Source organism: Tursiops truncatus, chromosome 15 (genome assembly GCF_011762595.2).
Source record: "Tursiops truncatus isolate mTurTru1 chromosome 15, mTurTru1.mat.Y, whole genome shotgun sequence".
Lineage (NCBI taxonomy): Eukaryota > Metazoa > Chordata > Mammalia > Artiodactyla > Delphinidae > Tursiops > Tursiops truncatus.
The window spans coordinates 74,825,581-74,853,333 of record NC_047048.1 but is presented as its reverse complement, the minus strand read 5'-3'; the positions used below and the strand labels follow the sequence as shown (position 1 = coordinate 74,853,333).

Below are 27,753 nucleotides of genomic sequence, written 5' to 3'. Positions count from 1 at the left end.
GTGGTGAGTGGTGCTTTGCATACACTTTCATCTAATGTAAATCTCAAAGCAACCTAGGAGGTAGGGTTTTGGGGATCTTTTTGTCCTCTGTTTTTAATTTCTACTCTACTCAAGAGGAACCTATAGGGGGCAGCGCATGATTAGGCCTAGGTCTCTCCGGCTCTAAAGTCCAGGCTCTTTCCTCTCTCCAAAGATATGCCGATCCTTAGTCTTTCCAACCTTCACAGTTTTTTAAAATCATATTTACAAAATAACTGTTGTATTACTAGTATTTTAAGTTGAATCACCTTTTTATTTTAAAACTTAAATACACTTATATTTAAAAAGAACTCATATGGACTTCCCTAGTGACGCAGTGGTTTAGAATCCGCCTGCCAATGCAGGGGACATGGGTTCGAGCCCTGGTCCGGGAAGATCCCACATGCCACAGAGCAACTAAGCCTGTGCGCTACAACTACTGAGCCTGCGCTCTAGAGCCCGTGCGCCACAACTACTGAGCCCGCATGCCACAACTACTGAAGCTCACACACCTAGAGCCCACGCTCCGCAACAAGAGAAGCCACCACAATGAGAAGCCGGCGCACCGCAATGAAGAGTAGCCCCGCTCACTGCAACTAGAGAAAGCCCGCAGGCAGCAACGAAGACCCAACGCAGCCATAAATAAATAAATAAATAAATAAATAAATAAATGTATTTAAAAAAACAAGTTTGCTACACAAATTAAAAAAAAAAAAGGAACTCATAGACAAGGAAAAGACTCAGGTACACACACAAACTGGCTTAAAAGCGAGAAGCTCCTGCCCAGGCAGAAAGAGCCCCACTGGAAGCTGGAAGACAGAGACCAGAAATGCCAGAGCAAAGCAGAGAACTGAGCAGGGGCCAGTGATGCTGCTCTCCAGGGTCAGGGAGCCAAGAATGAGCGGAGCAACTGTGGGAGTAGGTGGCTGGGCCAGAAGGAGGTGGAAGACTAGGGGGAAGGATGGGGCTCCAGTCTGGTGAGGAAAAGCACGGCCAGGGAGAGGGTGGGAAGGAATGGAGACTGGGGCTTAAAGGGCATAATGGCTGGGAGCTGAGGCCCAGGGCAGTGCCCTGAGAGGGGAGACACTGAAGGATGGATGGGCCCAAGGCAGGAGAAAGGCCCGATATGGTGACGTGAGAGAACCAGTAGGCCTGGGGCACCTGTCCCTGTCATCCCAGGACACAGTCTGTCCCCTTAACATGGGTCAGTCTGTGTCCAAGAGGAGTCAATGTAACACCTGTGTACCACCAAAATCACTTTGGCTATTTCTTTCTAGGCAAAGTACCCCTCTATGGAAAACACTAGTAAGCCACACTGCCTAAAACCATGAAAGCAGCCCACTGACCATGTTTGCTCCCTCTACAAGTCAGGCATGACAGTCTAGCTTCTACCACACACGCCAGGGTGTTCACACAGAGCCACCACTGCTAAATTAACACCTGAGCTTTTAAGGAACTTGCCTTACAAACACACGGAGCCACCCGGACCAAAAGCACTAATGTGTGCCTGAGTCTTACCTTGTGTAATGAATATCCTGACTCAAATATAATAGGTGGAAGCAAAAGGAGGAAAAACATATTTGGACGAAACATTTCTTCCTCCTGTAAATATAAAATGGATATTTTCAGAGGCATGAAATCTGTGTAATTAAGAAATAAATCCATCAATGAAAAGCCAAAGTAACTGTTCTCTTAGAACCTGGCCCAGTGGAAAAATACAATGCTTAAACCACCACCTGATAATAAAACCAAACAAAAGGAGCGACAAAAACAAACAAAAGGAGAGACAAAAACAAACAAATATACAAAACTCTCAAAACCTGCATTTAAAAATGTAGGACAAATGATTTTAAAAGGTGACCAGCAAAATAAATAGCAGAATGAACCACTTCCAAACATACAGTGGTATGCTTTTTATTCTTTACTAAGGAAAGAAAACTAATTTTAATATAGAAAACATTTCAATTCAAATAGAACACTTTCAAAAAGAAGTCCACAAATTGGATTCCTCCAGGAAAAAGGTTAACGGTAAGCCCTAAAACAATCCACTTAGAGGAAGAGTAAACCCTACTCATGTTTAAAATAGCCCTGCCTTTTCTCTGCATGTCATAGACAACTATGCCATTTTCCTAAATCTGATGTGATGAAACAGTCCTCACCTGATGCCCTTGCAACCTGGGACATGGCTATAAAGCGAGCCCCTTGTCATGCTTTCAGATTCAAATATTAAGTACCATTATGAAAGGTATTTTTAGAATATGGCCACCTTTGGGGGGAATGGAATAATAATTTCATCTTCTATAGTAATACAGTTCTCTAGTTGTTGGTGGATTGGGGGAAAATACATACTGGTTCTCAAACCCAAAATGACTACAGGTAATACGCAGTCTATTTAATACTGCAAAATCAGGCCCTTTTCATATGAAAACTTCTATGTCACAATCTTGACAGTCTGACTTCTTGTCAAAATCCCTATTCAAAAGAATGATAAATGTATCCTTACAAATGTACGGCTGTTACCATAAAGACTAAAATAACATTCAAAAAAGGCTCAAAATAGAAGCAAATGATGACTTCTGAAAATGCCTTATTAAGTCTTAAAATAACCGCCTGTATCACAAGCTCATGACTCAGACTGCGGCCATGTGAAAAGAAATGGGCCGATCTCTGTGCTTTGTGGGGCAAGCTATTCGCAGGATCTGTGCAGTTGGGCCACTGCAGAGACTCTGGGAGTTTCAGAAACAAAACACCCCCTGGGAAAAAGGAGAACCCACCTGCAGTGGGTTCACAGTGTCCTCTCCTCCCAATTCATGTGACCTGGAACCTCAAAATGCGACCTGATTTGAAAATAGGGTCTTTGCAGATGGAATTAAGGGAAGAATCACAGCTGAGACCATACTGGATTAGGGTGGGCCCTAAACCCAATGACAGTGTCCTTAAAAGAGACAGAAAGGGACACACAGACACAGAGATGAAGGCACATGAGGACAGACTGAAGCAGAGACAGGAGTTAGGCTGCCATCACCAAGGAATGCCTGGGACCACCTGAAGCCGGAAGAGGCAGCGAAGGATTCTCCCCTAGGGCCTGGATTCACTCCCTTGAGGGAGTGTGGCCCTGCCAACACCTTGATTTCAGACTTCTGGCCTCTAGAACTATGAGAGAACAAATCTCTGCTGTTTTAAGCCACCCAATTTGTGGTAATTCGTTACAGAAGCCACAGGAAATGCACACACCACCTTACAGTGAGTAGTGTCACAGAAAGATCCCAGGTTCCTTTGGGCAGTATCTCCCCTAAAGTGATCTGATGTGGTTTTAGGTGGTACTTGAGCAATGTGTGTTGAATACCACTGACCCCACGGATTGAGAAAGTCAGCCCTTTTTGATTCTTTCTCAATCCCAATTAAGTCAGACGTGTCAGTTTGGTGCTACCGTGTTAAGCCTCTCTCCAATATGCTGATCCCCCTTTTTGACAAAGAGGACAGGCTTGTCCTCAGAGGCTTCAGCAAGCAAATGTACCACTTTGTTTTTATCGTATTTATTTATAAAAACAATATTGGTTTCCCACTTAAAACAGTATTATAATGTTTCCTTTAAAATAAATGTATATAGTACACCAACGTTCATAGCAGCATTATTCACGACAGTCAAAAGGTGGAAACAACCCCAGGGCCCATCAACAGATAAATGGATAAACAAAGTGTCGTATATACTGACCATGGAATATTATTCAGCCATAAAAAGGAAACAAGTTATGACACAGGCTACAAAGTGGATGAACCTTAAAAACAGCATGCTAGGGCTTCCCTGGTGGCGCAGTGGTTCAGAGTCCACCTGCCGATGCAGGGGACACGGGTTTGTGCCCCGGTCTGGGAAGATTCCACATGCTGCGGAGCAGCTAGGCCCGTGAGCCATGGCCGCTGAGCCTGCGCGTCCGGAGCCTGTGCTCCACAGCGGGAGAGGCCACACCAGTGAGAGGCCCACGTACCGCAAAAACAAAACAAAACAAAACAGAAAAAACACATCATGCTAAGTACTGATAAAATAAGCCAGATAAAAAAGGACAAATATTATATGATTCCACCCATTTGAGGTACCTAGAATAGGTAAATTCATAAACACAGAAAGTAGAATAGGGGCTACTAAAAAAATAGAAAATACTAAGAAAAATAGAAAGTAGAAAACAAAGTAGGGAGAGAGGAATAGGGAATTGTTTAATGGGTAGAGTTTCCGTCTGGGATGATGAAAAAATTCTGGAAATAGATAGTGGTGATGATTAAACAACATTGTAAATGTATTTAATGCCACTGAATTGTACACTTAAAAATGGCTAAAATGCTAAATTTTATGTTACGTATATTTTACCACAATAAAAGCTTTTAAAAAACTGCTATAAAGACTTATATACACAAAAAAGCAAGTTGACTTAAAGAAACATATTAAGCATATGACAATATAGGTAGAAGGCAGGCCCAGCAGGACAGTCTGGAAACAGACCTACATGGAAAGAAAATACCGAGCAACTTCACTGTTTTTCTTACCTCCCCTGTTCACTGCAGCACCCAGTTTCCAAACAGCTCCTACTTCCTGCTTTGGCTTCCACAAACACCTGCTCCTCCAGAAAGCCTGCCCAATGGTTTTAGCCTAAAAACCTCACCCGTTTCTGAGGTCAAGCACTGGTTGTCTAGATGGCTCTTCAGGGCACTTAATTACATTCACCACCCAACTGTGGTTCACTCATCTATACTATTCAATATATTATTATTATTTAACTTGAAAACTAACATCTGTTGAAAAATAAATTTAATAATACCGAAGCATATAAAACTAAAAATAAAAGATAACCTTTCCTCCTCCTGCTCGGAGAAGGGATCATACAGCGTTCCCCAGGGCTGCAGCTGCACTCAGTGCCTCGGATCTCTGCTGTGGGGAATGTGGGCCTGGTGTTGAGAGAGCTTCTGCTTCTTTGAGAGAAGCTAGAAGTTCAAATTTTTATGTGAGGACTTCCCTGGTGGCGCAGTGGTTAAGAATCCGCCTACCAATGCAGGGGACACAGGCTTGAGCCCTGGTCCGGGAAGATCCCACACGCCTTGGGGCAACTAAGCCCGTGAGACACAACTACTGAGCCCGCATTCCATAACTACTGAAGCCTGCGTGCCTACAGCCCATGCTCCACAACAAGAGAAGCCTGCTCATGACATCGAAGAGTAGCCCCCACTCACTGCAACTAGAGAAAGCCCGCGCGCAGCAACGAAGACCCAATGCAGCCAAAAATAAATAATTAATTTTTTAAAAAGATTACAAATTAAGCAGTTTAAAATATTAAAAAAAATCCATGTGAAATTTCTAGAATTTTGTATAGATTAATAACATTTAAAATAAAACTGGGGGCACAGTTCTTGAGGTGCTAACCTACTGTGTTCCCCCTTTGCCTGGCAAAGAAATAAAGCCACTCTTTCTTTCTCCTCCATGAAAAACAAAATAAAACAAAACAAAAAACTTAATGATTTTTTAATTGTTTTAAAATCGATTCCAATTTTGATCAATTGATTTTTAAATCAAACAAAATGTGTTAGCAGGTGGTATTTACACATCAGGCTCTATCTAGTCTAAGAGTTGAGAGAGAGTGTACAGTCAGTTGCTCCTGCCCTAGAATGAGCCACTGTGAGGGGGGTTAAACTGAACCAGTTGCAGAAGCTACTGTGAGGGGGGGTTAAACTGAACCAGTTGAGCTTCATACACAGCATGCTCCAGTGGGGCCTGCCTAGCCCCTTCCCCAGCTGAGGGTAGCTCTAGAAATATTCCAAGCTCAATGTACATTTTGAGAATTCATTTAATAAAATATATCCTGAATATTATTTATAACAGCTTCAAATTGTGTTTTACGTCAGACCATGAGGCTTGTTTTGCAAATTTTTTTTTTTTAGTTTACTTATTTCTTTATGTTTGGCTGCATTGGGTCTTCGTTGCCGTGTGTGGGCTTTGGGCTTTCTCTAGTTGTGGTGAGCGGGGGCTACTCTTCGTTGCGGTGTGCGGGCTTCTCATTGTGGTGGGCTTCTCTTGTTGTGGAGCACAGGCTCTAGGTGCACAGGCTTCAGTAATTGTGGCTCGCAGGCCCTAGAGCATAGGCTCAGTAGTTGTGGCGCACGGGCTTAGTTGCTCCACGGCATGTGGGATCTTCCCGGACCAGGGCTCAAACCCGTGTCCCTTACACTGGCAGGCGGATTCTTAACCACTGCGCCACCAGGGAAGCCCTGTTTTGCAAATTTATACTCTACAGTTCCACAGGTAAATTAATCCTCACACCTAGGAGCTGCGTCAAAGTAGGAAGGGCTCAAATGTGACACATTTTAACCATACAATTCTTTTAATATTTTGAAATGGACCTTATTTCCCTCCACAAAATCAGTTTTGTTACACACTTGTTAAACTCCCTACTCGATATAGATGCTCAAAGTTTAAGCTGAAACTTGAGTTTCAATTAGTCCTTGGACCTCACGCTCTAATGACCATTGTGTGAACGTAAGGGTGGGAACATCCACAAGTGAGGACAGCATGGTGTGGCAGAGAAAATATAGAACACATAGGACCAGAGGGTCTGGACACAAGAGCCAACCCAACCGCTCTCTAGCTCTGTGATGTTAGACATGTCCCAACCTCTCAGAGGTCACTTTCTTCATCTGTAAAAACGGGGATAATACGTGGTCAATCTGCCTCCATGGTTGTCATGAGGATGACAAAAGCTACAGTATATAAAGCGTTCTGTAAGGTCTACAGTGCTGGGCAGATACGTCTTATTGGGCTCAGCTGTCAGAATGGAATTAGGAGCAATAAACATTGTTTAATGTTAAATGCTAATTAGAGCCTTGTATACAGCAAGTTAGTCTAAGATTATAAAAATGCAAGTAAATAACAAAACATGGCATTGAATGCGCCTATGTTAATTTGAAAGTGTGAGATTTATGCTTTTTCAGAAAACTCAGATGTAAAGATATCAACCCTAATCTACCAGAATGTTAAAAAATTAATGGGACAATATAAACTTCACTGACCGTCAAGGAATGATAAGAAAGCCACCATAATCAGTGTTACTAAACTTAAGAACCAATAAAAATTGTAAATATGTTAAAAAAAAGAACAATTGGGTAAACCTACCTTCCAATTTGCCAGTTTTTTAAACTCTATAATTTTTATAACTGCTCCCATGAGAATACCTAGAAGAGAAAATGTAAAGTTTAAAAAAATTTAAGATATAAGAAAGATTACTCAGGTTTATTATTCTAAAGAAACTGATTATTATTACGTCTCTAAATGGCATCTATGAATTTCTGCGTTTTACGTCTGAAAACATTAAGAATGGAAATTCGTGGGGAGTTTTATGAATCACGTGAGTTTCTCACTTGCATCTCAGTCAAACATACTATAAAGAAGTCCAGGGCTTCCCTGGTGGTGCAGTGGTTGAGAGTCCGCCTGCCAATGCAGGGCACACGGGTTCGTGCCCCGGTCCGGGAAGATCCCACATGCTGCGGAGTGGCTGGGCCCGTAAGCCATGGCCGCTAAGCCTGCGCGTCCGGAGCCTGTGCTCCGCAACGGGAGAGGCCACAACAGTGAGAGGCCCGCGTACCACAAAAAAAAAAAAAAAAAAAAAAAGTCTACAAAAATCTGGGGCTGGGGCTGGGGCTGGGGCTGGGGGTGGGGGTGGGGGGAGGGGTGAAAAAACTTTACAAAACAAGACCTAGGGATAGTTTGCCTGGCATGGAAGATTTAAGCATCTATCATTCTTGCTATATCCACTCATTTTCGATTGAAATGGCAGAAAGCTAAGTTTGCCCTGTACTACTTATTCCTACCGTTTTCAAAAAGGAATCCAAGATCACTTTCTCAGGCTCAGATGGTAGCTCTATGTAGAGTATTTAGTTAGAGTTAAAGGCCCAATGCTGAAAATAACCTAAAGTGAAAATTCTGTGAAATTCCTGGAACAAAACAGACCATCTTAGTTCAGGCATGTTTCCACAAAGCTGACAGGCTCATTACTCTCTCATAAAGAACCTACCAAAAATAATTCTCGAAGAAGCATCATGGGTACAATTTATGATTGCTCTGTTACTCACTAGATTAATGATTCTTAACCCTGTGGCCTCATCAGAATCATCATGGGAGCTTTTTATGAAATAAAGACACCTGAGCAGAACTTGGGATCTGCAAAATAACAATCTCTGGTAGGGGGTGATACAAAGCAAGGCTGAAGACCACTATCACAGATGCTTAAAGATAGACTTCCCTTTCAGACTGCCCTGGTGGCGCAGTGGTTAAGAATCTGCCTGCTAATGCAGGGGACACGGGTTCGATCCCTGGTCCGGGAAGATCCCATATGTCACGGAGCAACTAAGCCCGTGTGGCATAACTACTGAGCCTGTGCTCTAGAGCCCACAAGCCACAACTACTGAAGCCCACGTGCCTAGAGCCCGTGCTCTGCAACAAGAGAAGCCACTGCAATGACAAGTCCGCTCACCGCAACCAAGAGTAGCCCCCGCTTGCTGCAACAAGAGAAAAGCCCGCATGCAGCAATGAAGACCCAATGCAGCCAAAAAAAAGGACTTCCCTTACCCCTAGAGGGGAAGGAGCTTTTTCCCATCAACAACAGAAAGCTGACAAACACACCTTATTGGGTGGGGTGAGAAGAACATACAAAAACACAGAGGTTTATTAGGAAAAGAAGCTGCACTAACACTAATTGTCATGGGGAAGGAGGGGTTTGAGGTGAAGAGAGGATCAGTTAATTTTAACTTTATAAACCTCTCTACTATTTGTATTGTTATATATTAGTAAAAGACCAACAAAACTGTTTTTTTTTTTTTTTTTTTTTTTTGCGGTACACGGGCCTCTCACTGTTGTGGCCTCTCCCGTTGCGGAGCACAGGCTCCGGACGCGCACGCTCAGCGGCCATGGCTCACGGGCCTACCCACTCCGCGGCATGTGGGATCTTCCCGGACCGGGGCACGAACCCGTGTCCCCTGCATCAGCAGGCGGACTCTCAACCACTGCACCACCAGGGAAGCCCAACAAAACTGTTTTGATAAAAAGGATATAAGACGAAATAGGTCTGAGCCATAAAGGGAATCAATGATCAATGACATTTTCCGAACAGTAATTGTACATTCACTTCAACGTGGCATGAAAGCACTGATTCTAACCCCTCTCTAGAGTTCCCCAGTTGCTTTCTTTTTCTTATATTTTTAAACTGTGTATATATTTTAAGGAGTTTTCATACAATTTTTTATTAACCAGATAGTTCATGAATACTCTGTAAAATGTTATAAATAAGACAAAAGTCCCTTTTGATGAAATCCCACCCCCACTAGTTCTCTCTCTCCCTGCCCCAAGGTAACCAAGCATCTTGATAAGTCTGGGGACTATTCTACCAGACCCTTCTCTATGCTCTTACATATTTATATTTACCATACAGTACTAGGGGGGGTGTGTATGGCACACATGGCACACATGTGTATTTATATAAAACTTATGGTACTATAATGCATCTTTTTTTTTCTTGTTTTTGGCTGCCCGGCACGTGGGATCTTAGTTCCCAGACCTGGGATCGAACCTGTGCCCCCTGCAATGGAAGCACACGGGACCGCCAGAGAAGTCCTATAGCAGGTAGTTTCTACTACCTGCTATTTTGCTCAGTGTAATGATCAGGGGTGACTACATATAGATCTGCCTCATTCCTTTTTAACAGCTCTACAGCACAGCATAAAGATGCCACAGATTGAATAGACATTTCTCCAAAGAAGATATACAAATCGCCAATAAGCACAAGAAAAGACGCTCCACATCATTAGTCATTAGGGAAATGGAAATCAAAACCACAATGAGACACCAGTTCATACCCACTAGGACAGCTATAACTTTTTTTAAATGGAAAATAAGTGTTGGCAAGGATATAGAGAAACTGGAACCCTTAATACATCAATGGTGGAAAAGTAAAATGGCACAACTGCTGTAGAAACGTTTGGCAATTCCTCAAAAAGTAAAACAGAATTACCATATGACCCAGCAATTCTACAAAGGAGAATAGAAAACCTATGCTCGTACAGAAACTTGTACATGGATGTTCATAACAGCATTATTAGCCCAAAGGTGGAAACAACGCAAATGTCCACCAACTGATGAATGGATCAACAAAATGTGGTATATCCACACAATGGAATGTTATCCGGCGGTAAAAAAGAATGAAGTACTGACAAATATTGCAATGTGTGGATGAATCTTGAAAACATGCTAAGTAAAAGAAGCCAGACACAAAAGACATCTTTTATGATCCACTGATATGAAATATTCAGAATTGGCAAATCTATAGATTGCCTTTGTCTCTATAGAGACAGAAATGGTTTCCTGGGGCTGGGGAGGAGAGTTTCAGGGATGATAGCTAAAGGGTATGGGGCTTCTTTTTGGGGTGATGAAATGTTCTAAAATTGTTGTCATGGTTGCACAACTCTGTGAATATACTAAAACCCTGAACTGTACGTTTAAAACGAGTAACTTGCATGGTATGTGAATTATATCACAATAAAACGGTCACCCCACCCTCACCCCTGAAAGGCCAGATCGTATGGTTCCATTCATATGAAATGTCCAGAACAGACAAATCTAGAGACAGGAGGTAGGTTAGTGGTTGCCAGTGGAAAGGGGAGGGGGAAAATGGGCAGTGACTACTAATGTGCAGAGAGTATCTTTTTGAGGTGATAAAAATGTTCTGGAATTAAGACAGTGGTGATGGTTGCACAACCCTGTAAATATACTAAAAAGCACTGAATTCTACACTTTAAAATTATAAAGTTTATGTTATATAAATTCTACTTTACTGTTTAAAAAATTTTATTGAAGTATAGTTGATTTTCGCTGTCATGTTAGTTTCAGGTAAACATATATATATATATTTTTTTTTTCAGATTATTTTCCCTTACAGATTATAAAATATTGAGTATAGTTCCCTATGCTATATAGTAGGTCCTTGTTGGTTATCTATTTTATATATAGTAGCGTGTAAGTGTTAATCCCAACCTCCTAATTTATCCCTCCCCTCCATTTTAATTTTTTTAAGTCACTATCTTTTTAATGTTCCCCCAATGATGGCTGTCTCCAACTGTTTGCCATTAACGGCTGCAGTGAACATGCTTGTATGTGCCTCTTTGTGTCTGAGTATCTCCCTAGGGCAGATCCAGAGACAGTGAATGGCATGAGCATTTTTATCTCTGAAAACGTTGCCAAACTGTCCTCCAAAGTGGCTGTGCCGATTTACACCCCTTGCACCAAAGCACCCTCACCAACCCTGGAAAATCATCAGACTTTAACACTTCTGCCAGTATGAGGGGCAAGAAATTGTACTTTAAGGTTTCGATTTGCATTTACAGTCAACCTGCACTCAGTAATCATTCCTGATTACTAGGGAAGTTGGAACTTTTTTCATGATTTCAGATTTAATTTTTAAAGCTAGTGTTTTTCTGTGCTACTAAACCTCAACTTTCTTTTTCCTTTGTAAATGTACACCAAAAACGTTAATACTATGATCAATGCTTTTGTAATTAATACACATGAAGCAATTACATTTGAGAATCAGTGATTATTCTATTGCCTAAGCTTGTTTCTATATTATTATCAATGAGGCATTGGAAAGCTTTGTAAAATACAATATGATATTATTACTACTATTACTATTATTACTATTACATGAGTAATCCTTTTGAAATGTCCTAGGACTGAAATATGGTACAACATTAAATTGGCAAACTCCTCCTTTACCTTTTGAGATTGAGGTTAAAAGTTAGGTCAAATCAACCTAGTGTCCAGGAGAAATTAATTTATACCATACAACCAGACACCCTGGAAATAATACCCTAGATACAATTTTGTATATTCCTATCAGTTAAAAGAATATGAGCATGCACCTTCAAGTTACAAATTTTTATTTTATTATTATAAAAAAAGTGCTGCTATATTAATGTATTTTAAAATAACACAGGGAATTGGCTGTCCAGTGGTTAGGATTCCACACTTTCACTGCCGAGGGCCCAGGTTCAATCCCTGGTCGGGGAACTAAGATCCCACAAGCTGTGCGACACAGCCAAAAATTAATAAAATAAATAACACAAAAAACAGAGATTGTAAGGGAGATTCAAATTAAATAGAAACGTAAGTTCTAATATTTCCTTTTGCCTCCTATGGACCTTCATACACACACACCTCATTATGGATGCCACTGGATTAAGTGAAAGGATCAGGAGTAATTCATAATTATTTGTTGAGATCCTTCTCCCAGGATCTGTCAGGTTAAATTATTCTTACTCCTCAAGAGAATGCTCCAGGCAGGAAGGCTCAAGAGAGCCTCTTCTGACAGCTCAGGGCCAGCAAGTGACAGTGGACTGCTGGCTCCTGGGTGCCTTCTACCACCTCTGGACGATGAGACACAGGGAGACTGCACTACTGCTACCAACTGCTAACACCCTTCCCACTCCCAGGGTGCACTGCTGGTCTACCATTATCGCTGTAAAATACAAGTATTCCTTAATATGAACAGTACAGGAAAGTGCCTAAAATGTATTAAGTATAATAATCAGGTTACAAAACAATATGTAGAACATGATTCTAGTTCCCTTAAAAATATATGTATGTATGTATATGCACACACATTTATTAATTTGCATTGTGTTAAAAAGAAACACACACACACACTGTGGTGCTAGGCACTGCGCTACTGTATACAATATACTTTATTTAAGCTCATTCTCACGATTACCCTACAAGGTAATAAACCATAATAATATAAATGATAATAATATTAATAGCAGCAGCTAACAGTTATTGATTACTTAGCAGGTAGGCATTATACTAAGTGATTTCTATGCATTGCCCAGTTTAATATCTGCAGTCCTATGAAGTGAAGGCTTTGTCACCTGCATTTTACAGGTGAGGAAACCGAGGCTAAGGACAAGCATCACTGAGCTAGTAAATAGCAGATCCAGAATTGTTTTAAAAATGAATTACTTTATTTTTTACTTGATTATGTAACAGATGCCTATGGTACAAAATTTGAAAGGTATAAGAGAGTATGCAGTGAAAACTTAAAGTCTCTGTTCCATTCTTGTTTTTTTCTCCTTCCCATAGACCACAAACGTTACCAGTTTCTTGGTTATACTGTACATTTCTGCTGAGAGTGTCTGTACGTTTAAAATTATATACATGCATATGCATGTACATATAAAATAAAATTTAAAACAAATGGTAATACAGTATTTACACTATTCTGAATTTTTTTTAACTCACCACTACCTCTTAGAAACTATTCCATATCAACACATAAAGAGCTTCCTCACACTTTTTGTTTTGTTAGTGGCTGCAGTGTATTCCACTGTGCCATCTAACATGTCCCCTTGTAATGAGCGCTCAGGTGTTCTCCAGGCTTCTGCTATCACTGCCATTGCCATCTGAGTAAAAACATCATTCCACATGTGTGAGCGTATCCACAGACAAAACTCCTGAAAGAGGGGCTGCTGGGTCAAGGGTACAGGCATTTTTAAGTTTGTAAAGAGCTCATCAGCTGCCTTCTGTGGTAGATGCTGTGAGGCTCGCCCACTCCCCTTCACTGGGCCCATCTGTGGGAGCTGCTGTGCGTGTTGGCTGCTAAGTGCTCACGGCTGTCCCCTTCTCCAGAAAACTGCCCTTAGCTGCCGAGAGGCACCTCATCATGGAAGCTGTGCCCGCCCCACACCAGCTCATAGTCAATGACTAACTGATGGGGGTCCACAAGTCCCACCCCCTTGGTTTAAGGAGAGACAGACTCTGCTGGGCGTTCTTGCCCCAGAGCCCTCCTGCTGAGGCTAGGCCAGGCCTACCTTGAGATCATACCCACCGTTTGGCTTTCTCCTTCCCTGGTCTTGTTGACTCCCTCCCTTACCGATTTGCTCGTGAAGAGCACCCCTCAATACATTACCTATCCCCAAACGCCTGTCTCAGATTCTGCTTTTAGGGAGCCAACCTAAGACCACTGGTTCCAGGAGTGGAGTGGTCAAAGGAAGCAAACTCGAGGATGGGGTTCTGGAGTTGGACCACTCAGCAGCTTCCGGGCAAAGAGGATCCCAACACTGCAGGTAAAATACTACTAGTCCCTCACCGGGGGTAGCAGTGCCATTGCTAAGACCTTCACTTGTGGCAGACTGGATCGGGACACTGGTGGAGGAGGCAAGGGCTCATGCAGTATCTCTGGTGTTAAAGAGGTTATGACGGAAATAATAACTGTAAGAAAAGTGGAATTGTGGTTGTTGCTGAGTGCCACCGATGCTCTGAAAAAAAGAAAACAAAAGGCCCGAACAATCACCAACTTTAAGCAAACGGTGAGAGTCAGAGGGCCTCCTTGGCAGCACTGAAACAGACCCTCATCTCCTGCAGCTGGAGTGCCTCTAGAGCTGAAGACTGGGCACAGGTCTTAACTGCAAGAGTGGCAGATCTTCAGAGAAGGCTGAACTCAAGATGATAAATCTCCTATGCCTTCTCCTAGCAGGTCCCTGATAAGGAAGAAGTGGGGCTCAGACATGGGAATAGGGGTGCCTAGGGAGATGCACATGAGCACCTTTAACCCTCAGGTTCCCGTGGACCTTCTAGGCCTGCAGAAGTGGCCCCTACCACCCCATTGGAATACAGAGCTCCCAGGTTATTTCAAGATTACACAGATGCCCCAAATGAGGCAAGTGCCTTAGGTTAACTACTGCTTCCTGCATAATATAGTCCCCAAGGACACAGACCATATGGACGTTCCACAGGACAATACACTGGTCCACTACTGACATCATGCTAATGTACTGCGACAAGCATGAAGTGGCGAGGAGATGTCTTGGTAAGACACGTATGCTTCAGAGGATAGAGTTTCAGGGGCCTGCCCATCTGGGAAGAATTCAGAGGTCAAGTGGTCTGAAGCACACCAAGACATTGCCTCCAAGTAAAGGAAAAGGTCTGCCCCTTCTACTGTAATAAAGACGCACAGGGCTTCCCTGGTGGCGCAGTGGTTGACAGTCCGCCTGCCGATGCAGGGGACACGGGTTCGTGCCCCGGTCCGGGAAGATCCCACATGCCGCGGAGCGGGTAGGCCTGTGAGCCATGGCCGCTGAGCCAGCGCGTCCGGAGCCTGTGCTCCGCAACGGGAGAGGCCACAACAGTGAGAGGCCCGCGTACCGCAAAAAAAAAAAAGAAAAAAAAAGAAAGCACAATGCTTGGTAGGCCTTCTCCAGGTTTTGGAGGCAATATATTCCACACTTGAGAAAACTATTCAACACTTCAACCCATTTATTGGATTTTGAGAGACTGATGGTTTTGAGTGAGGCCCAAAACAGTTAGCTGCAGTTCAAGCAGCTCTGCTGCTTTCGCCATACGATCTGGCGGACCCCATGGAACTGGAAGTATCTGGTAGGAAGGGAGGCCGGAAAGCCCCAATAGGAGGGTCGCTCAGCATAGATCCCTAGGACTCTGGAGCAAGGTCATGCCATTTGCAGAAGAGACACATATACCACTCAAAAAACTCCCAAGGGAAAAACACGATAAAGCTCCTGGCATGCTATTGGGCCGTGGTAGAGACAGAGCATCTGAGCATGGGACGTCAAGTGCCCAGGTGGCCAGAATCATCTTTTATAAGTTGGGTTGCCATACCTGCCGTCAGGCTAGGTGGGCCCAGGAGCAATCCATTTTAAGATGGAAGTGTTACATTAGCGATCAGACTTGTGCCCATCTAAAAGGCACAAGTATGCTTTACTTGTGGCCCAGACCTCTATGTCATCTTTAGCTGTTACAGCAACATCTCTCTCAGCTCAGCTCCTACGTACGGCCTCATGGGGAGCTCTTTAAGACCAGCTGACAGAGGAGAAAAAAAAAACCCACACGTGGTTCATGAAACACTCGGCCAGCCTCTGATGTTGGCCACTTCAGCGTCTGTGCAATGGGCTCATGAGCACAGTAGCCATGATGGCAGACATGGAAGCTGTGCAAGGCCCCTACGGCATGAACTCCCTCTCACCAAGGCTGGTCTGTAGCCATTGCCACTGCTGAATGTATGACTGGAGAGCCACAGAGATCAACACTCATCACCTGGTGTGGTACCATCCCTTGAGAAGACCAGCCAACTGCATGATAGCACCTCGATTACATCAGACCCCTTCCATCCTGGAAAGGGCAGCAATTCATTCTGACTGAGGCTGACACACATGCTAGCACCACCGTCCCAGGGTTCATAAGTGTCTGAGCCACCAAAGTGGGATACTGCATAACAATATGTCAACAACATGTCAAACCAAGAGACTCACATTTTGGCAAAGGAGGTGCAGAAGTGGGCATGAGACATGGACACCACACGGTCCTATCCAGAAACTGCCAGCCAGCCAGAGTGGTAAATGGCCTCTTAAAAAAGAGCTGAGGGGCTTCCCCGGTGGCGCAGTGGTTAAGAATCCGCCTGCCAATTCAGGGGACACAGGTTTGAGCCCTGGTCCGGGAAGATCCCACATGCCGCAGAGCAACTGAGTCCGTGCACCCTAGAGACCGTGCTCTGCGATAAGAGAAGCCACCACAATGAGAAGCCTGCGCACCGCAAGGAAGAGCAGCCCCCGCTCGCCACAACTAAAGAAAGCCCGCGCACGGCAACGAAGACCCAACGCAGCCAAAAATAAATAAATAATAAAAATTAAAAAAAAAAAAAAATGGAGCTGAGGCACCAGCTTGGAGGTGACATATTGTAAGGAATGGCGCACTCCTCCAGGGTGCGGTATACTCCTGAAACCAGTGGCCATTATAGGGTGGTACATCCCCAACAGGCAAGCATGCATACAGCACACAATGGGTACACCACTCACCATCACTCTCAGCGACTCACTTAAGAGTGGGGATTCCTGCTTGGAGGATTTCTGCTTCTTTAGCCTGAAACTTTAGGCTTGGTGGGTTGAAAGAACCTGGCTCCCATGGCTCCCAGAAGGGGACATTTCCACCAGAGTTCACATAGTAAGAGTTACAATGGCTGCTGCCTGGTCACTTTGGGCTTTTTGTGCCAACAGACCAGCAGGCCTAGAAACAGGCTACCAAGGCTACCACATTGGCAGGGGTGACTAAGCCTGATTACCATGAGGAGACAGCCCTGCTACTACAGGATAGGGCAGAAAGGAATATAATTACTTATGTAATATGTTTTTAACCACAAATGATTTTTTGAAAATACTTTAAAATATTGTTAGCACATTTTGTTAGCTATAATCATAGAATCACTTACGCTATAATAAGGTGATTTTGAAATTCCAGTCCTTGATGCTGCTACCTATACTAAAATAGATACTCCAAAGATAGTATCCTGAAAGACAGAAGACCTGCCAGGAAGATGAGAATCAGGACCCCAGAGCTGTCTCTCTGTTTTCTGGGGAAATGCTGTTTATATATTTTGTTTTTAAGGTAGCTTACTTTTTCAGTGGAATGTTGTTCCTTTCTGTTCTGTTGAGAACATTTATGTGGCGAAAGAGGAAATTTATAGAAATCAGCCCAGATGTAGCAAGTTTCCAAATGTAATCCTTTAACAACCTTTCTTCCTTTAAAGTTCAGACTACCTCACTATTCTGACATATCTAAAAGATTTAAGTATAAAATACAACTTTAAGATGAAAAAATGCTGAGCCAAGAGCAGATGACCATAAAACTAAGGAGAATCAGAGCAAGACTCCAGGCAAAAGCATATGCACTATTACACACAGAGCACACGTTTAGCTAACGGCAGCTAACGAGCAACAAGATGTTCCAAGAATAAATTGTCACCTCTCAGCCATGTTTCCAGAAACACAGAGGCTCAAAGTCTGCGCTAGCACTCTTCCTTGGAATGCGACAGCCCAGAAAATCCTTAGAGTCTAATGTGATCATTTTGTCAATGTGACAACCAATTTTGGCCTCTACCTCTGAGACAGCTACTCTAATGCCAACAAATGAATGCCTGTTTCTTCTCTAACAAAAATCAAAGTACCTGAGACTCAGGGAGAGTTCCCCATGGGACAGCTCAAGCTGCATCACAATTGGACTCTCACAGTCTAAAAAGTCAGGAAAGCTGTTAGAGTTATAGTCAGGATTCTTGCTTTAAGTTTTCTCTAAAAAAACCGTTTTTAGAACTTAAGTACAATTAGAATATAATCACTATATATATACTTTTTCCCAGAATTACCTTCAGTCAACAACTCAGGAACTGAGTGATTTTTTTTTTTTCATCTTCCACTCAAAACCCCCATTGACAAAAAGAGCCCTACTCTTAAAAAAAAAAAAAAAATTCAATCCTTTAGTCAAAACAAGGAGTTAATATAACTAAAAGCACAAACATAGTTAAGCAGGTTATGACAAGGAAGCACATTTGTGTATTCCTATTTATTCAATGATTCAATCAAATCCAGTTATAAGTTAAAATACGGTTTTTCTAACTATCAGCAGTATTCAGGCTAAACCCTAGCATTTTGTAGTCAAATTCCATTCTTAACCCCATGCAGGCCTTTCCTCACTCTACGATAAAGTATGACTATGAAAAAAACATTTATTCCTATTTTTGCTATATACAACAGAGGACAGTAGGCAGTACAACTATTTCATTTTCACTCCTTACCAATTTCAGCCCAAAATATATGAACAGTGAATCAGCACTATATGGCCAATAAAAATAAATATGTGAACTTTACTAATACATGGAAAGAACAGTAAAAAGTGAAGAACACAAAAAATGATTGAAGCTCAAACCAAGTCAAGTCATCTGATGGGCATGTGTGCGTCTACACATGGTTTGGAAGAGAAGGAAGCATGATAAAAAGAGCTGGTTGTCAATGAAAAGGACTTTTCTTCTTTATAGCTAAGTGTGAAAAAATATATATATACATTTTTAAAAGGCCCGAACCACAGAATTCCCTAAGTATAGAAAGTATCTGAAAGCTTTGAACAAGGGCCAAGGAAATAGCTTTAGAACTTCATGTTGATACTATGCTTTTATAAAGAATGAAAAAAGTCTCAATTCATTTGAAAATACAATAAAATAGAAGAGCGGAAATGTGCTTTTTGAGTACAGATAGTCCTCTTCTATATCTACGATTTCTTAGGAACTCTGAATGCTTAACACAAAAGGCCAACAGTATCTCTAAATGACTGGACTAAAAAGTAACTTCTGGTTAGAAAAAGTAGGCTAGGAAAACTTACCCCTGAAAGAATGAAAACTCCATTTTCTCTGGCAGCTTCATCTAGATTCTTTTTTGGCACAAAAGTTGGAAATTCTTGAAACGGTGGATATCTCAATATTTTGTTACACTTTGCTCCAGTAGGAGAAAAAAGTTTTCCTTCCATTTACATAGCTTTATGAAATACAGAACTACTTTGACAGCTTTGTCAGCATTTCTAAATTTTAACCAAATGTCCTCTAATATAACAAAAAGTCCTTTCTGGACCCCAGTACTCTCCCTAGAAGTGCTCTTAGTATTCCAATCACCTGAGTCAGCAAATAAGTACTGAAAGCAAGACTGACTTTCCATCACCCACTCCCAAGCCCTAGCTGTATAGGCTACAGTTATTTGCGCAACATCAGCAAAGAAAGAAACCTTGTGGACGGACAGCCTTTGCTGACCCCCAGCACTGCTCCACTCCATGTCCAGTTCTGGGGTGGCCATTTGGTCAGACTTCATCCTACAACTTCTGGTGGAAGCAGGGGGAAGAGGAGGCCACCTTTCCCAGCGTGACTGCTACTGTAAGGACAGCAAGCCTGAAGCTGTCAAGTCTTACCATGTGGAGAGAGCCCGCCTGAGAGTGAAGCCAAAACAAAGGGAAGCACTGTTGAGAATGGAGAAAAACGGAGTCCGGGAGACTTGATCCAGCGAAGTCTGAAGCTGGCACTGCCTGTAGGTTTTTTGGTGCCATGAGCCAATGGGTGTGCAACTCCACCCACACCAATATCTGTTTTCTTTGAATCATTTTGAATTGATTTTGTCCATTGAATGGAAAGAGTCCTATATCAGTTAAGATGTTTTCCTCTGCAAGTAAAAGAACACCTGACTAAAAATGGCTTAAACAATGGATGTTTATTATCTCATGTTAACAGGCAGCTCTGAGATAGGTAGTTTCGGGGCTATCAATTCTACAAAACAACAGTGCAGTCAAGAATCTGGGCTTCCCATCTGTCCCCTTGGCAAGCCTCAGCATTCCGGCTTCGTCTTTGAGCCACAGTGATTGCAAGATGGCTACCAGTGCTCCTGGCATCACATCCTCATACAACAGCATCAAAGGAAGGGGAAATTTCTCTTTTTATCAGAGAGGAAAAATGTTTCCAAAACTCCTCACCCCAGCACACTTCCCCTCGGTCTCACTGGCCAGACCTGGGTTTTACACTGCCTGCTGCCTCCACCCCTTTGAAACAATTACCACGATGGAGAAAACCAATCTTGACCTGGAGGAGGGACCCACCTTCCTTGACCACACTGTGGAAAGACACGGGGTCAAAGCGAGGGTTCTGTTTTCATGGAGGGGGAGTGGCCCTTAGGTAGGCATACAACAATGTCGCTGTAAGTCCTTGTACAAGCACTGGTGTTCAGTGACCCGCAGTTACTGAAACATTCAAGAGACGGTGAAGAACCTGACATTCCAAACCAAATTACAAGAACCACCATTTAAATTTCCATGTGCACAATACCTAAATACACACCAACTATAGGTCTTATTCTTAAGAAACTATGTAAACTGACCACAAAACTGTAACTTCCTTGCAGTGGCTTTTTAAGTCTTTACTGAATGCCCCAGAATAATAGGTATTAGCTATATAGGTTATTTTCGAGGTGCCTAATATCAGGAAAAGAATGCTAACAAATGATCCTCCTCTTCTTAGAGCTCTAAGGCTCTTGTTAACTAAGTTTGTTAGAATCTGCCAGGATGTGTAGCGGAAGAGACTGCTCAATAGAGAGCAGGAACTCTGAGTAAAATTGATTTCTAACTCTTTACTGAAGATCAAAATTATCCAGTGGTACATCTTCCTTAAAATATGGCATCACCTGGGGGTTACGGGACTTAAATGAGATGACAATGTGAAAGCTCATAGGCCAGAACCTGGCACTTAGTAGTACTGTGAAGTCCAGGGAAAATACAGGAGGGGCTGAAACAGAGTAGTAGGAATGCTGGTACTGGTAGGGGAAGGAGAATGAACAGAGTCTGATCATTCATTTCTAAAGCTAACCTAAGCTGCTGCTATATTGCGAAAAATACTAAATACTATACTAAACCAGATCTAAGGCAAAGAAAAGTAACTTATAAAGCACCAGTGGTGATAAGGAAAATTAAATATCATCAGTAGGCAAGTGGAAACTAGTAAAAGTAACTACAATATAATAGGCTGATGAAAGCTTTGGCTGGCCTTAGTGAAACCCTATTTACTATCCCTTAAGCTTCCCCACCCACATCTTCATTTTAATACTTACTGAAAAGTAAGGTCCCTGCTTCATTAACCACTTCAATGGATTTACATGTGAGGTCAACTGTGATTACAGTGATTCATACATTCTAAATAGAGGCTAATTATCTTAACAGTTAATTGCCACAGGAAACAAAAGAGGGAAATATAAGTGAGGTAGAATGGAATGCTCTCTGAAGACCTTAGATCTGACTGACATTAAAGTGAGCCATTCCTCCATCCTAAACCTTAAAGTGAGAGCCTCTTCCGGCTGTAAAATTCAGTGATTCTATGAATTAACTATCAATTATTCGCCTTAGTCGAGTGACAGCACAGCCTAGTAGTAGACCTTAGAATAAACAGTGTGAATGTTCATTTCCAAAGCTAACCCAAACCATCGCTATATTGGGAAAGAATTTCTAAATATACTAAACCAGATCTACAAGGCAAAGAAAACTTATAAAGTATATATAATTTTATATATAAAATTAACTTAAAAAGCAGTGGTGATAAGAAAAAAATAAATATCATTGGTAGGCAACTTGAAACTAGAAATAAAGTAACTACAATATAATAAGCGGATAAAAGCCTTGGATGTGCCCTGAGGGTGGTTCTAGAAGTAGAAAGGGCTCTCAAGTTGGATAGAGGGGCTTCTATGTGACCTTTAGGAGGTCATCACCCCTGAGCCCCCAGTGTCCTCATCTGTAAAATGGGATCATAACACCCTCATGGCAGCTTGCAGTGACAATGAAATGAGCTCAGTATACACCACATCTCTTGTGGTTCCTAGCACTTTGGAGGCACTCAAAAAGTGGTATAGTTAGTGCTTTTATTATAAGATCACCAATAAGCACTTACCTAAAGAGACAACAGCAACGCTCTCTGGCAGGAAATGTAATCTGTATCGGATCAGTAGATGCACCAATATGATGCAGATAGCTGTGGGAAAAAATAAGACTTTTTTTTAAAATTATTTTTTTAACATCTTTATTGGAGTATAATTGCTTAACAATGGTGTGTTAGTTTCTGCTTTATGACAAAGTGAATCAGCTATAGTATACATATATCCCCATATCTCCTCCCTCTTGCATCTCCCTCCCACCCTCCCTAACCCACCCCTCTAGGTGGTCACAAAGCACTGAGCTGATCTCCCTATGCTGTGCAGCTGCTTCCCACTAGCTATTTTACATTTGGTAGTGTATATATGTCCATGCCACTCTCACTTTGCCCCAGCTTACCCTTCCCCCTCCCCATGTCCTCAAGTTCATTCTCTATGTCTTCGTCTTTATTCCTGTCCTGCCCCTAGAAAACAGCCCAACTTTGAATGATAAACACCAAGTCCAAGGCAGGGGTTATTTCTAGGAGGCTGCCAGGGAAATGGACAACTGACAATGACACAGTAAACTTCAGCTGTATTTTCAATTTCTTATTTCTTAACCAGGAGGTAGCTGCATGGTGTTCACTACATTTTCTCCGTATTTCTTTACATGCCTGAACCAGTTTGTTTTCTAGTTGTTGAAAGAGCAACAGACATCTACCACTAGTCTAAGCTGTAAACTTTATACAACCACTAAAAATTATTCAAATTTCCCTGATTCTGAGAAATGATCCTCAATGGTGAGGAGGAAGTTAATGAAATCAATCACTTTTATGCAACTAGAGCTGCAACAGAATATATGTTGACACAAAGTATCTTGCCACCACATGATTGTTCTCTTTTAACGCAGAAGGAAGTAAGGGTGTTTTAAAAAACAGAACAAAGTTAATATTGGTTTGGTGATAAGAGCATCAGAGACCTGAAGATGGGGTGTTTGCTCCCCAGACGGGTACTGGGGCTCCCACTGGTTGAGGGCTTCCCATGAGCCAGGCACTGTACCGAGCACTTCCCAAACGCTGTCTCATTTGACCCTCAACACCCCTCTCTGAATGAGCTGTTATCACCACTACCTCCTTTGATTCAAGATAAAAGCGGAGGCTTAGAGAGGTCCCACTGCTGGTAGACGCCACAGGGTTGAGCTTAATTCCAACCCTGTGCCCTTAATCCTGGGCACCCACCACCTCCCTCCCTGTGGCCTTCATTCCTCAACCAGCAAAATAAGAATAATGTCTGACTTTCCTCACAGGGGTGTTGTCATGAAAGAAAAGAAACAGAAAGATGTAAAACTATCTGAAAGGAATACATATTTCTGAACAAAAAAAAAAAGCACACTTTTGCATAAATAACTCCTAAATGTAATTTCAAGACCCAAATGTTAGTGTGCATGTCTTTTTCTCTTACTAGGCACCTAGGTGCTACGCCATCTCATCAATCAAAGTATTACCTTGATAGTACTAAAAATAAATGTGTTGCCTTTTTTTTTCGTAAAAGGAAATGTTTAAACAATCTGCGTGGCTGTGAACTGGCCACCCTCAGAGCCCACACTGACAAATTAGATTATCTTTAGTCCCACCAAGAAGCACCAGGTGGCCAGAGAAAGGAAACAGCTGGAAATACAGAAATTTTGTCCTCCTTTTATTCTGTGCTCTAAACTATCAATCTGTGGTGTTATTTTATTATAAATATTTAGCCTAGTTAGAAAAATCCTACATTAAATACTAACAGCAAGAAAAAAGTTCCAATGCATTAGTACATGTAACCAATGAGAATGCCTATTGCCTAAAAAGGCAGGCAGGTAAGCACATAAGTAGACAGAAAATTGATCTAAGGAGTGGAATCAGTTTCTGCTCTTTCTTTGCACCAAGCTGGATGAAAAAAGTTTACAGTTTCTTCTCATAAATCACACAACTATTTGCAGCTTTAAGAGCAAAAGAGAAAGCTCTATCAATGGAGAGAGCTACATATAAGAATGATCAATGCCAGGGAATGGTCTTCAGCTATAAAAAGAAGGAGATCTGCAAAGACAACCCATAGAATCGGAGAAAATATTTTTAAGTCATATGTCTGATAAAGGTCTAGTGTCCAGAGTATATAAAGAACTCTGACAACTCAACAACAAAAAGACAACACAATTTTAAAATGGGCAAAAGACTTAAACTGACATTTCTCTAAAGAGATGCAAATGGCCAATAAACACATGAAAAGATGCTCATCAGCATTAATCATTAGAAAAATGCAAATCAAAACCACAATGAGGACATCCCTGGTGGCGCAGTGGTTGAGAGTCCGCCTGCCGATGCAGGTGACGCGGGTTCGTGCCCAGGTCCGGGAGGATCGCACATGCTGCGGAGCGGCTGGGCCCGTGAGCCATGGCCGCTGAGCCTGTGTGTCCGGAGCCTGTGCTCCGCAATGGGAGAGGTCACAGTAGTGAGAGGACCGCTACCGCAAAAAAACAAAAAACAAAAAACAAAAAACCACAATGAGAAACAAAAAAAAACAACACAATGAGATAAAACTTCACATCCTAGGCTATAATTAACATAACAAGTGTTGACAAGGATGGAGAGAAACTGGAACCCTTGTGCATTGCTGGTGGGAATGGAAAATGGTGCAGCCTCTGTGGAAAAGTTTGGCAGTTCCTGAGAAAGTTACACATAGATAGAGTAACCACTTAACCCAGCAATTCCACTTCTAAGTATGTACCCAAGAGAAATAAAAACATATGCCCACATAAAAACCCGTACAAAGGGGCTTCCCTGGTGGCACAGTGGTTGAGAGTCCGCCTGCTGATGCAGGGGACACGGGTTCGTGCCCCGGTCCGGGAAGATCCCACATGCCGCGGAGCGGCTGGGCCCATAAGCCATGGCCGCTGGGCCTGCGCATCCGGAGCCTGTGCTCCACAATGGGAGAGGCCATAACAGTGAGAGGCCCGCATACCACAAAAGAAAAAAAAAAAAAAGTACAAAAATGTTCATAGCAGCACTATTCACAATAGCCAAAAGGTGGAAACAACCCAAATGCCCATCAAGTGATGAATGGATAAACATAATGTGGAATATTATTCAGCCATAAAAAAGGAAGGGAATTCTGACACATGCCACAACATGGATGAAGCTTGAAAACATATGCCAAGTGAAAGAAGCCAGACATAAAAGGTCACATATTGTATGGTTCCAATTGTATGAGATATTCTGAGTAGGCAAATTCCTAGAGACAGCAGAACAGTGTCTACCAGAGACTGAGGGGACGGAATGGGGAGGGACTGCTTTTAATAGGAACTGGGTTTCCTTTTGGGGTGATGAAAATGTTCTAGAACTAGATAATGGTGATGGTTGCCCAGTACTGTGAATGTACTAAATGCCACTAAATTGTGCACTTTGAAATGGTAAATTTTATGTTATGTTTATTTTACCACATACACATCCTTTTTCTTAAAAAAAAAAATGAGGTAGATACAAAAAGACTAACATGGAAAGATCTCCAAGACATTCTGTAAGATGAAAAGGCAAGTTATAGGACCCCACTTATATTAAAACAAACTCCAAACTATATGTGCCTGTTGGTGTGTATGTGCTTACGAATGTACACATGTATATATACACATACAAGTGCATGTTTTCAAGTACACTTGGGAAAAAACAGAGCAAGAAGGGACAAAAACTTCTGTGCCATATGGAGGGTATGAGTACAAATTAATGTTTCCAATTTTTCATGCCTGAAGTTTTAATTACAGAAAATATATTGAAACATAGGCATGTCAATTTTAACAACTCCATTAAATTTAATGGCCCATAAAATATGTCAAATGATGCTAATAGTTAACTCTAAGTCAATAATAATGACTCACTATTGTCTCTGTGGAGTCAAAGATCAGCAAGGGTTAAGTGTAAGTCAACTGATTTCAAGCTTCTAAAAGTCAAAAGTAACCAGAGTTTTGGCATCCTTTCCACACAAAAGTTACAATTTCATTTGACCTGACTAAAATAATAAACAAAAGTGGTAAATCTTTTCCAGGTTATGAGTTCCTGAAGTCTAGAATAATCTATGGACTATTTCCCGCAATTCACTAGTCTATATATTTAGTGAGCTGGCAAGTTACTTATTAACAGCCATTTTATTTTTCTTTATCAGATTTACACTGTTTGGACACATAATCACAAATAAATATACAAGATACTTAATAATTTGTTGATATACAAGAACAGAGGAAAAAAATGCCTTCAAATTTACTTAGAAAGCATTCCACTTTTCTAATGTATGCTGACCTACACATAAAAAGTGGAGATACCAACTCAACTGATTAGGTGAAAACTGAAACCATCTGACATCAGTATGACTCTAAAGTATAGGTTTATGATCTGTTTGAAGAGAAGACAATCCAATAGAAATATTCAGCACTACCAAATACAGTTCAGCCCTTTTTGGCCTCAAAGAGGCCAAAAGTGGGCAGGATTTTGTCTGGATTAAAAAGCACATCATAAAAACCTGTTTTGTGATCTCCGGCACAAGCTAATCCTAGACGCTCCACACCCTGAAAGTTACTTTGAAAGCTTTATCTTTTTCACCCTTCGGTGAAAAAAGTGATTACAAAACAGAAGTTTTTTTCCCCAAGGCTTGCCTTTTATATTCCCTAACATATCATGCTGACAACAATGTAAACAGACTAATAATACTCTTTCAGGTTTAAGGATTCAGGTACTAAAGACTTCTTGATCAAGGGAAGAACTGCTTTTCTTCTTTGTATTCAACTACTGTAACAAAAGGAAAAAAAAAGAAAAGAAAACAAGATTCCTTGATTGTTAAAGTAATCCCCTAGAAGTAGAATTCAATTACACTGAAAGAGTAGAAAATTATTTGGGCATATCAAATCTAAATGGACATTGTGCACTTGTGGTTTGTGTACTTTTTCAGTGCACGACTTCGAAGTGTTTTAAAAACTATGAAAGACAAGGATGAGTCCTGGGATTTTAAATAAAATTAGTATCTTATTAAAATTATTTAATTAACAGAGTCTGAATAGAAGTGTGAAAGAAGTTACACTTTTCCTCAAAAAAACAGTCCTAATAGCCATCTATTATGGCTATGGAAATACTCTGCACTTTTCCATTTCTTTGTACCTTCCTTTCTTATGAAAAGATCTAATCAGAAATATGACTCAGTATCATTAAAGAGAAGCAGAAAATGTAAACGTTCCAACTTCACTCTTCAAACAAGAGTTTGGAGGGTCATATTTGAAGCTATTTCTTCTTTAGCTGATCCAAGGTGGTTGTGCAGTTTCAACTGGTCTTCTGGTCTAAAACAGGTGTCTAATGTCCATAGTCTCTGGGAGGCAGCTAAGTTACTGCCTTTTATCTAAACTTCTTGACCAATGTCTGGCAACCTGGATATTAG

General features: G+C 41.7%; 1 protein-coding gene across 5 annotated transcripts in view; it reads right to left on the bottom strand.

Annotated features, from left to right (window-relative positions):
- The window catches only part of SLC9A8 (solute carrier family 9 member A8), a 72,087-nt gene that overhangs the window by 41,125 nt on the left and 3,209 nt on the right, over positions 1-27,753 (bottom strand). For 3 of the 5 annotated variants that reach the window (XM_033840639.2, XM_073793088.1, XM_033840637.2), the window contains 3 exons: positions 22,344-22,424; positions 7,172-7,230; positions 1,537-1,620 (listed from right to left, as the gene is read on the bottom strand). In XM_033840639.2, coding sequence (XP_033696530.1) covers positions 1,537-1,620; positions 7,172-7,230; positions 22,344-22,424 — 224 coding nt within the window. Of the gene's footprint in view, positions 1-1,536; positions 1,621-2,792; positions 3,954-7,171; positions 7,231-22,343; positions 22,425-27,753 lie in introns of those variants that run through there. The other 2 variants (XM_073793089.1, XM_033840638.2) reach the window with 2 other exon arrangements.